General features: G+C 42.0%; 1 protein-coding gene across 1 annotated transcript; it reads left to right on the top strand.

Annotated features, from left to right (window-relative positions):
- The first annotated feature begins 2,005 nt into the window (after positions 1 to 2,005).
- Positions 2,006 to 9,366, top strand: LOC127648281 (alpha-2-macroglobulin-P-like). The gene is given in 35 exon segments (XM_052132869.1): positions 2,006 to 2,088; positions 2,217 to 2,400; positions 2,482 to 2,638; positions 2,731 to 2,783; positions 2,905 to 2,925; positions 3,012 to 3,177; positions 3,251 to 3,335; positions 3,415 to 3,529; positions 3,608 to 3,728; positions 3,822 to 3,931; positions 4,008 to 4,178; positions 4,259 to 4,486; positions 4,554 to 4,766; positions 4,843 to 4,992; positions 5,150 to 5,275; positions 5,388 to 5,475; positions 5,687 to 5,822; positions 5,930 to 6,155; positions 6,231 to 6,357; positions 6,440 to 6,561; positions 6,645 to 6,696; positions 6,790 to 6,873; positions 6,962 to 7,138; positions 7,232 to 7,289; positions 7,291 to 7,305; positions 7,385 to 7,541; positions 7,625 to 7,699; positions 7,778 to 7,940; positions 8,027 to 8,211; positions 8,299 to 8,517; positions 8,593 to 8,714; positions 8,807 to 8,888; positions 8,972 to 9,055; positions 9,144 to 9,249; positions 9,326 to 9,366. Coding segments are annotated over 35 exon segments (4,302 nt in total).
- Positions 9,367 to 10,615: the final 1,249 nt, after the last annotated feature.

Below are 10,615 nucleotides of genomic sequence, written 5' to 3'. Positions count from 1 at the left end.
GATTCAGCATGCCAGCAACCCCTGAAACACATAAGGGCAAAATGTAAACATGCTTTGACAGAAACGGACAAGGGAATGGTGATGCCCCGGTACTGCACAGGTGTAACACCCAAACTGGCAAGGTGCCATGACTTTGACATCAACGGAGGGCAAACGGCAGCAAATAGCAAACAGCAATAACCCACCACCAGACCCATCCACACAAAACATGAACACTGAAACAAACACAAAATACAAGACAGACAGGGGACGATGATGTCATCGTCCAACTTGACTGGTTGACAGAACCATGACATCGCCGGAGAGTGCACGGCGTTCCAAACAACCAGACTGGTGCAATCATTCCAAGGGGGAACACAAAAGCCGGCCGATACTGCCCTATTCCAGAGTCAGGTAGAACCTCAACCTGACAAGGTGACAGGGCCATGGCAGTTCTTCAGTTCTGTTCATTTAAACGAACACTAAGGGGAAAAAAATGAATTCAGATTTTTGTCATAATCGGACACCTTAAATGGACGTCAACTTTTGGCATTGGAAATAGGAGGTGGTGTTATTGGCACTGGCTCTGTAGGTAGCAATGCTTGTCAGTCAATAAACTTTGTTACTTTTTTCACAGTCCACCCCAAACTACTGAAATTACTCAAAAGTATTCCCAGCAGTCTTCTAATGCCCTTTGAAACTAATGTGTTGCAGCATTACTCTTTATCGAAGTCCATGCTACATACTGGCTTAGCCAACCATTGGGAATTTAAGCCTAGATTGTTCAATTCATTTCAGAGTGTTGGTAACAAATATTTCCATTATTTAAGCCTACCTGTTTATTCATTCTTTCAATCATGAATACTCTTCCTTTTTGATTATTATTATATTGCATGACACGGCCAGTGCACAACATCAATCACACACAACACAATGCATACAATAACATGCAATAATAAGCAATAACACATTTCAATGAATTATATAAAAAAACTAGCAGCATACTACATCAATTCAATAAAAAAAATCTCTATTTAAAATTTTGATCGCAGTTGGAACAAAAGAGTTTTTATAACGATTAGACTTGCACATCAAGACCCTGAATCTTCTCCCTGATGGTAGCAAATTAAAATACTTGTGTAAAATATGTGTATCATCAGAGACAATTCTTTTAGCTTGCCTTGAAATAGATGCCTCAGTACAGTTCTAGTATGGTTCGTTTTTCTCCCACCCTATGATTTTTTGAGCTGAATGCACCAGTCGTGCTAGTTTTGATTTAGATTGAACAGTCAGATTTCCATACCATGCAGTAATACAGTATCTAATTAAGCTTTCAAAAACAGACTGATAAAATAGAAACAAAATCCTCTGGTTTACTCCAAACATTTTTAACCTTCGCAGGAAGTATAGCCTCTGCTGCAGTCTGGAACAAAGATTGTCGATGTGAGAAGACCAGCATAGTAAATTGTCCATATAAACTCCTAAGTATTTATATGAAGAAACCTGTTCAATAATATCACCATGTATTATTACAGGGCTATGGTCTCCCAGAGACCTAGGATCAAAAATCATATTTCATATTGTTCTTAAGTGCACTAGATCAAATTTAGAAAAATACCGCTCCCTTGGAAACAACAATGAACAGATCTCATGCAGTAGTTTCCTTCTCTCATCACTCACACAAAAGTTTCTGTTTACGTTTCTGATGTCAGATTCAGCATCTCTCCCATCTCCAGCTGTAGCGCTTCTCAAACTCCCACAACATTCAATCAGTGTTAATCAAGTCTCCTTACCAAATAACACCAATTTTGAAGGGTCGTAGCTCCTCCCAAACGATGTTTCCATTGGCTCAAGGTGCTGTAGCGCTAATTCAATTTAACAAGCTTGATGAACTCCTCCCCATAATGAGGAAAAGTGTTTAAATATCAGTGTAGATGAGTGAGAAAAGAACTGCATGCTTTCTTTCTTATTTAGTATTTCTGAAAGAGACGGTTGAGTTCTGTTGAGTCTTGGATGATCTGTCTCCATGGCTTTGAAGGAGATTTGTGTTTGGAAAAGGCTAATTTTAGTCTTGTTCCTCTTTGCTGTTAATGGACAAAGATCAGGGCCGTAAGTACCATTAAAAAGGGCTTTAGCTCCCTGTTGTCTTTTCTGTGCTAATAGTGTAAACTCCGTCAGATGGTTATTTCTGAATACTGACTTTCTGAAACTAAGACTTGCTTTGTATATTTGGATAGATTTTTCATGGTGACGTTTCCTGCAGTGATTGAGTCGGGGTCTGAGGCCAAGTTGTGTGCAAGTCTTCTCAAACCCAATGAGAGTCTCACGATGACCATTTCTCTCTTTAATGAGAAAAATATGACCACTCAACTTGTGCTGCAGAGATCTGCAACAGTCTTTCAGCGCTGCTTTAACTTTCGGGTCTGTCATCAGATTGTGTAGCTGTGTGCAATTTTACCTTCCGGTTTGTTGTACCTTTAACGAAACATTTCTCTACTACAGGCTCCTCAAGTAGAGGTAGAATCTGTGCAGAAAGTGAAGGTGGTAATTCAAGGGAGAGCTTTCAAAATGGCAGAAGAAAGGAAAGTCCTGTTCAGACCTTCCCTACCTGTGACCTTCATCCAAACAGACAAACCCATCTATAATCCAGGACAAATGGGTGAATGACCCTGGGATGAATATTAGTGTTGAATCCGTTACTGTACATTTTCATATTGAAATGTGTGTCGTGTAATGTTTCTCCTTTTACAGTGAATTTCAGAGTTGTTACCATGGATGGCAAGTTTGTGCCTCTCGATCAAATGGTTAGACCTGATCTTTCTTTGAACATATTGAGCAAGATTGATCAAAATTTGAGTTCTGCAAATATTAAATTATATTGGCGCTGGAGTGTGTAGATTGAAATGTTTTGTTTCTGTTTTACAGTACAGTCTGGTGGTGGTGGAGGTAAGAATTTGCTCCTGCTCAAGTCTGAGATGTGTTGTTGTTGGTGTGTGCTTTTGCTTTAGTTTGTGCTATTTTATTTCTAATAGGACAGTCAGAGTAACCGAATTGGTCAGTGGACAAATGTTTCCTCCACAAGGTGGATATTGACCCTTTCTCATGAGTTAAACCCAGAGGCTCGGCTAGGGATGTACGCACTGAAGGCTTTTATTGGTGAACGAATAATTTCACAGGTTTTTGAGGTGAAAAAATACGGTAAGTCAAAGTTGGTTAAGCTATCAAAATGGGTAACTTCAGATCTTGAGTAACCATTCTGTATCTGGTGTAGTTTTACCCAAGTTTGACATTACCGTGAAAGCACCACAGATATGTAGTGTTGGAGATGTGGGACTGAAAGTTGAGGTTTGTGGCAAGTAAGTGAAGCCTTTATTTTCTTAACCGTCCCAATCCTCTTGTCATTGGTGAGTGACCGTTCATTGTACTATTTCCCAGATACACATATGGGCAACCTGTACCTGGGCAAACATGGATTGAAGTTTGTCGTAACCCTTTTGAATACATTTCGGATCCTGAGTTGACCCCTCTGTGCCTGAATAAAACCATTAAGGTGTGTGAGTACAGTACAGTGGGATTTCTTTTTCTTATCTGGTTGACTTGACAATAACCATTTGTGTTCTGCTACAAGATGACTGCCACTGGCTGTGCCTCCTACAATTTCAATATGTCAGTGTTTTTAAACACCAAATTTGAGGACCATCTGCAAGATTCTTTTGTCATTAACGTGAACCTCACTGAAGAGGGAACCGGTGAGCTATTGCCTGACCTGTACAAAAGTAAGCTGCTGCAAGTTTGTTCTGTGCATTAATGTTTGTGGGGTTTACATTTTGTTTCTTCCCCAGACATTGTCATCACAAAATCTATAACCGTATCCCTAACGTTTGAAATTGGCAATGTCACGTTTGTGGACATGCCGGAGTATTTTGAACCTGGATCAACCATAATGGGAAAGGTACATAAAATGTAAGCTTCTTCTGTTCAGCACTTCACATTGGATTCATTTTACCAACGTCTTTCTATCCTAACAGATCTCTGCATCTAATTTCAATGGGACCCCAATTGCACGCAAGGCAATCTATCTCCTGGAGAGTTCCAGCTGGCCACCCAAACTGTTGTTGAATCTTACTACAAACCAAAATGGACTGGCCACATTCTCCCTCCGTACAGCTAGTCTGCCTAATGCTGATGTTAATCTGGTGGTATGATTGTTCACTGAGTACACTGATTTAAATGGAAGACTTTGACTTGCAAGAAACCAATTCCATTCATTGTTCCCCAGGCAAGTGCAACTCCAGAGGAGTCTTACGGTTACAAAACGCCGTACTTTACCACCGATAGAAGGACTGTTAGTCTTTTCCAACCTGCTACTCCCTACATGCCATCATTTAGTGAAATTACTATAGTGAAGCTCGTGCAGCCATTGAAATGTGGTGCTGAGGTTACTGTGACCATCAAATATTCTTTTGTTGGGGAGTCCGGTAACTACAACACTGACATCATCTATATGGTGAGTATATCAGTTTTGTAGTGGATGTTTTGTTGGTCTTCACTGACGCACCGGTTTGACTTGTCAGGTGTTGTCCAGAGGAGTCATAATTCTACATGGATTTGAGAACGTTAATGTGAGGACGTCTGGTTCTGTAACCTCTGGCACCGTATCGTTCAAGCTGTCAATTGCTGTAGATTTTGCTCCAGTAGTGCAGATTCTGGCATTCAGTGCTCTTCCCAGTGAGAATGTAGTTGCTGGGAGCGCAACATTTAACACTGAAACTTGTTTTAAAAACCAGGTTTGAAGTACACTTTCTTGCTTTTATGATTGGACAAGTGACGTGTCCTGTAGTGAGAACTGGTTGTTTTTTGCAGGTGTCCCTGCAGTTCTCCCCTGTTACGGCTGTTCCTGGTGAGGGGAATGTTATGACTCTCTCTGCTCAGCCAGGATCACTGTGTGGCCTCAGTGCAATAGATCAGAGCATCCGGATCTTGGAGCCAGGAAGACGTTTGAACGCAGAAACGGTATTTGGTGAAATTCCTTTTGGAATGTGATCCATCTATTACTTTGTCCTAGTTTGTTTCAAATGAGGGTTTGGTCTATTGCTTTTTGGGATTTAATAAATGCACTGTGGGTTTAAAATCGAGCATCTTTGACAAAGATGTACTCCTATGGTCCCAGGTCTTCAATTTACTCCCGACGCGATCCCAGTCAGACTACCCATATGAGGTGGAGGATGAACAGGAGTGCCTGATTGTTAGACCCCGTCGAGCTGTTCCTACAGACAAAGCCTATGAAACTTTCAAGGTACACAAGTACTCCTGACTCATTTATTGTGTGCACTGTGGTGCTTGATAATTGACTAACTGGTCACTAAATACATCACATTGACTTCACCTCTGTCTTGTTGCTCTGCCAGAGCAACGGGTTGAAGATTGCTTCAAATTTGCCAGTACGTGAACCAGACTGCCTGCTGTATAGGGGCCTGAATTATTATCGCAACCAATGTAGGTCCATGCAGTTGTCTGACTTTTTTTTTTTTTTTAAAATAATAAATTGAAATGGGGCGTTCTTCCTATTGCTTTAGATTATATACTTTGCAACTATTTGCTGTGTAATGGTCTATTGTGCTGTTCGTTCCGGAGTGTGCCATAACACTATTTACAGTCATAGATTAACACAATTATGCCTGAACTGTTTATTGCTCATCTGTTTCAGTCATGTATTATAAGAGAGCTGAAATTGCCATGGTTGCCATGCAAGGAGCAGTTGCTGACGAGAGCATTTCCTCTTTTGACCTGACTGTCAGGACTTTTTTTCCGGAAACATGGATCTGGCAACTTGCTGATGTGGGGTTAGTTGGGTTATCTGCTGTAAATGTCAATGGTTGACACCAGAAAGCCATTTATTCACAATGTTTTCATATCCTAAATGCCTTCTGACTTTGTCATTTCTACACAGGGTCACTGGTTCTGCAAAGATTCCCATCAAGGTTCCTGACAGCATCACCACATGGGAGACCGAGGCATTCTGTCTGTCCTCCAACGGTCTAGGTTTGGCACCTCCTGCTCTGTTGACAGTGTTCCAGCCTTTCTTCTTGGAGCTTTCCCTGCCTTACTCCATCATCCGTGGCGAGTTTCTTGAGCTGAAGGCCACTGTCTTCAACTATCAGTCCAAGTGCATCATGGTCAGGGTTTGTCTATTTTTGCACAAGGCATCCCCTCGTCTCAAAATGTGCACTAATGATGTTTGTCTCTGGCAGGTACGAGTAACTCCAGCTCCATCATCGGGCTACACTCTTAAACCGGTGTCTAGTGATCCGTATTCATCTTGTCTCTGTACCAATAAGAGAGCGACCTTCAAATGGGTTCTCACGGCTTCTGTTCTTGGTCTGTTTTTGGATCAATTCTCACTACATTGATGTGATAGTCTGGTCTTGTGAGGTTTTGCTCATTTCATCTTATTTTACAGGAGCTCTAAATGTGACTGTCAGTGCACAGGCTGAGCAGTCCCAGGCTATGTGTGGCAATGAGGTTGTGAGCGTGCCAGCAAGAGGACGCATTGACATAGTGACTACAAGTCTACTTGTACTGGTCAGCATGTGTTAAACTTTCTGCAGTTTGATAATTGAGCTGCTGGTACTTTTACTGAGGAATTGGTTTTAATGCTTTTGTAGGCTGAAGGAGTTGAGCGGATAAAGACCCAGAGTTGGTTACTGTGTCCAAAGGGTTTGTGCCCCCCCCCCCTTTTTTTCCTCCAATATACAGCTAAATGTTAGCCTAGTGATCTGTGATCCATTTGTTTTGCACTCTGCATGGCAGGAAGCCCTCTTTTAGAAGAGGTTGTGCTGACGCTTCCTACAAATGTGATCCAGGGATCAGCCAGAAGCTCAGTTTCAGTCATTGGTAAACCGTTTAATGAGAACTAAACCATTCAGCCCGTACCTCATCAGATGTCTTTATAAGCTTAAACCGGTTTCTTTTCCTGTTGTAGGGGATTTAATGGGCCGTGCTTTGAAGAATCTTGATGGACTATTACAGATGCCAAATGGCTGTGGAGAACAGAATATAGCTGCTCTTTCTCCCAATATTTACATTCTGCAGTATCTGATAGTCTCTCAGCAGCTGACCCCAGCCATCCGAGAGCAAGCCACAGGCTACATTAGGAGTGGTATGCAACAGGACCTTGGACTTTATTTTTTTTATATATAAAATTTCAATGTCCATCTGAACATTGCCCTTGTACTGTTTTTGACCTAAACAGGGTACCAAAACCAACTGAACTACAGGCACAGTGACGGTTCCTTCAGCACATTTGTTTTTGAGGTCGAATACATGGTGCGTTTCATTGCTGCACGAGTGTCGTCTTTGTCACCAGTGGATAAACCAGTTTGTAAATTCAGTTTCTCTTGGGCAGGTTGACTGCCTTTGTCCTGAGGTCTTTTGGCAAAGCACAGAACTTCATCTTCATTGATCCACATGTCATTCAGAGTGCAAAGGATTGGCTGATAAGCAAGCAGGGTTCAGATGGCTGTTTCATGCAACAGGGAAATCTGTACCACAATGACATGAAGGTGTTTCTTTGCACAAACTGTAACGTATAGACATGAGGTCGGAGATGGTTCTGATTTGTATTTATTTTTTTCATGTGTTCAAGGGTGGAGTTGGTGATAATGTGACCATGACCGCCTACATCACAGCATCACTGCTTGAACTAGACATCCCAGCCATGGTAAATCCGGCAACGGGTTGCATTTGTACAAGCTATTGACAATCCAGTTTTGGCTGTAGTGTCACATTTGCGTTCCAGGATCCTGTTGTCACCAGTGCTTTGTCATGCTTGAGGTCTGTCATTGGGAACCTGGGAAACACCTACACCACTGCTCTGCTTGCCTACACGTTCAGTCTGGCTAGAGAGACCAACACTCGACTACAGCTTTTAAATGCCTTGGACAATGTTGCTATTAATGATGGTAAACCATATACTAGACATTTCAATTGAGGCGTCTAGTCTGTTTTGGTGCCTTTTTGACCTTTTTCTCTCCCTCTTGTCCTAAAGGAGGACGTCTCCATTGGTCTCAGACTGTATCAGGTGACACTCTGGCAGTGGAGATCAGCTCATATGTGCTGTTAGCTGTTCTTTCTGTAAACCCGCTCTCTGCAGTTAATCTGGGCTATGCTAACAGGATTGTCAACTGGCTTGTGGCTCAGCAGAATTCCTACGGAGGCTTCACTTCCACCCAGGTTCTGTAAACTACCCAACAAGTGCACAATATTCCAGTAATTTCATGTCCATATGAATGCAGTTTCACCCATGTTTGTGGTTATTAGGACACTGTGGTGGCTCTTCAGGCTCTCTCCTTGTACGCGACTGCAGTGTTCAGCTCCAGGGGCTCCAGTACGGTTATTGTACAGTTGTCGGCAGGAGGAGAAGTTTATAACTTTGATGTGAATCGAGACAACCGGCTGCTGTATCAGGAGAAGCCGCTGAAGAATGTTCCTGGCAAATACAGTGTTAAAGTGACTGGTTCTGCATGCGTGTCTGTGCAGGTCTGTCTGTTTTGGCTCATATGTCTGTCTGTCTTCCATGTCCCAATTATCCTTGAACTTGACTTCCACTCATAGGTTGCAATGTTCTACAACATCCCACCACCTGTTCAAACCACCAAAACCTTGAGTGTTGAAACTAAAGTGAAGGGAGAATGCAGACCACTTGGAGGCAAACTCATGCTCAACTTCACTGTGACGTAAGCACTGCTTTACCTTGACTAAATCAAGCTTTTGTGTTTTCATGTGTGAATGGACGAGCCACTAATGCATTTCTGAACTTTGTCTTCAGATATAATGGACCAAAAGGGAGTACCAACATGGTTATAGTGGACATTAAAATTCTGTCAGGCTTCATGGCAGACACCTCAACGGTTGGTGTTCTTTTAAGGTGACTGAAATCCCAAGATGTTGGAAGCTACATAATGTAACCATGAATAATGGGTCCTTTCCACAGCTTGGAGCTCCACCCAATGCGTACGCCCCACTAGTGGAGCGTGTTGATGCAGAAGATGATCGTGTCCTGGTATATCTGAAAGCGGTGAGAAGTGTATACTGGATATATTAACCCTACCAGCTACATTAAGATATGCTACAGTCAGTATGTACATGTTCTTCCTGTATTGCAGGTTACCAAGAATGTGCCTCTGACTTATATGCTCCAACTGATGGCGGTTCAAGCAGTGAAAAATCTCAAACCAGCTGTAGTCCGAGTTTATGACTACTATCAAACAAGTATGCTTCTCAATGTCCCTGAGGTTTTGCTCTCTTCTGTAGAAGAAAATTGGCTTATTTCCTGTTTCCATTTCAGGTGATCAGTTTGAGACCGTATACACATCCCCCTGCATATAATTGTACTCTACTGGCTTTAGGATGCTTGGCTTAAATAAAATGTTATACATTCAATCTTTCTGTAGTCTCCTTGTTAGACCAACATTATTGGTTTGTTGCTGAATTGCACTTGGTCTAGTCGTCATTTTCTTAACTAGCACATAATGCTTAATTGGATACAGGGCTGTTTGTCCTGTCAGTTAATCTTGATAGGGCTGTGGATTTCCTGGATCCTAACATGATACTTGTAGGCTTGTCATGTGGTTGTGTATTGTGCTGTTATCAAAGAACTATACTTGCGCATTCTGTTGCAAGTGTTTGAATCATCGAACGTGTTTGACACTGTATGCATTTGGGTTGAGACCTAGAATCAGTTATTTTTCCACACATTCCTGTACTCTAGTTGCACAAGCCCTTTTGACCAAGGAAACCTAATTGAAGTGCTTAGCATAATGGGTAGTCCCATAACCTTAATTTCTGTCAAAACATTTCTATTTGGTTTAAGAAATGAGTTCAAGCCCAAAACTTGTGGGCGTAAGGTGATATGGTAACGAGAGTTTGCCTCTAGTTTAAGTAGTGATTTGTCAATTTAATAAAATCAACATGAAATAAAGCCTTGCAGGAAGCATTAAACTCCTTGCTGTCCACCACTGTCTTCCCCACAGTGAATTATGGGCAAATGAGTGCATTGTGGGTAAGTGAGTGAACAAAAGTAGGGAACGAGTGGTTCACTTAGAATTCAAACACTCCCAACAAGTGTGGATGCCCAAAATGGTGCAATAGATGGTGGGTGGGGACAGTTTCAGACAGTTCCGCGACCAGGATGGGTGCCTTACACAGGCTGTGTTTTGAGTGGAGGTACTGCTGTACAGAACTAATGCCCTAAATACTTTCGAGGCAAACCACAATGAAATAAGAATCCACACAGGACTTTAAAAGCTATGAAATGGCAAAAGTAGGTAGTAACGCATAATCTTGCTTTGGTTTCTATTTCAGCATTAAATATGTCCCTGTGGGATGTTTTTCACTGTAATAACTACGTTTTTACAAACCTCTCCTCGACCAATTCAGCCAGATCTGACAAGAGCCCTTAACCCTCTGGGGTCGACGGACACGCCGGCGTGTCCTGCTGGATTTTTTTCATTCCAGCGGAAACAACAAAATACTCCATTTTGGGGCATACAGATAAGTGTTAGACATCATTGGACTATAAAGGGTACACTCACAATAACAAAACCTTGTGCTTTTGCAAAATAAAAAGGGTGAGCTG

Source organism: Xyrauchen texanus, chromosome 8 (genome assembly GCF_025860055.1).
Source record: "Xyrauchen texanus isolate HMW12.3.18 chromosome 8, RBS_HiC_50CHRs, whole genome shotgun sequence".
NCBI classification, from domain to species: domain Eukaryota; kingdom Metazoa; phylum Chordata; class Actinopteri; order Cypriniformes; family Catostomidae; genus Xyrauchen; species Xyrauchen texanus.
Note: the sequence above shows the minus strand (reverse complement) of the source record. Positions and strands in the feature narration are given on the sequence as shown.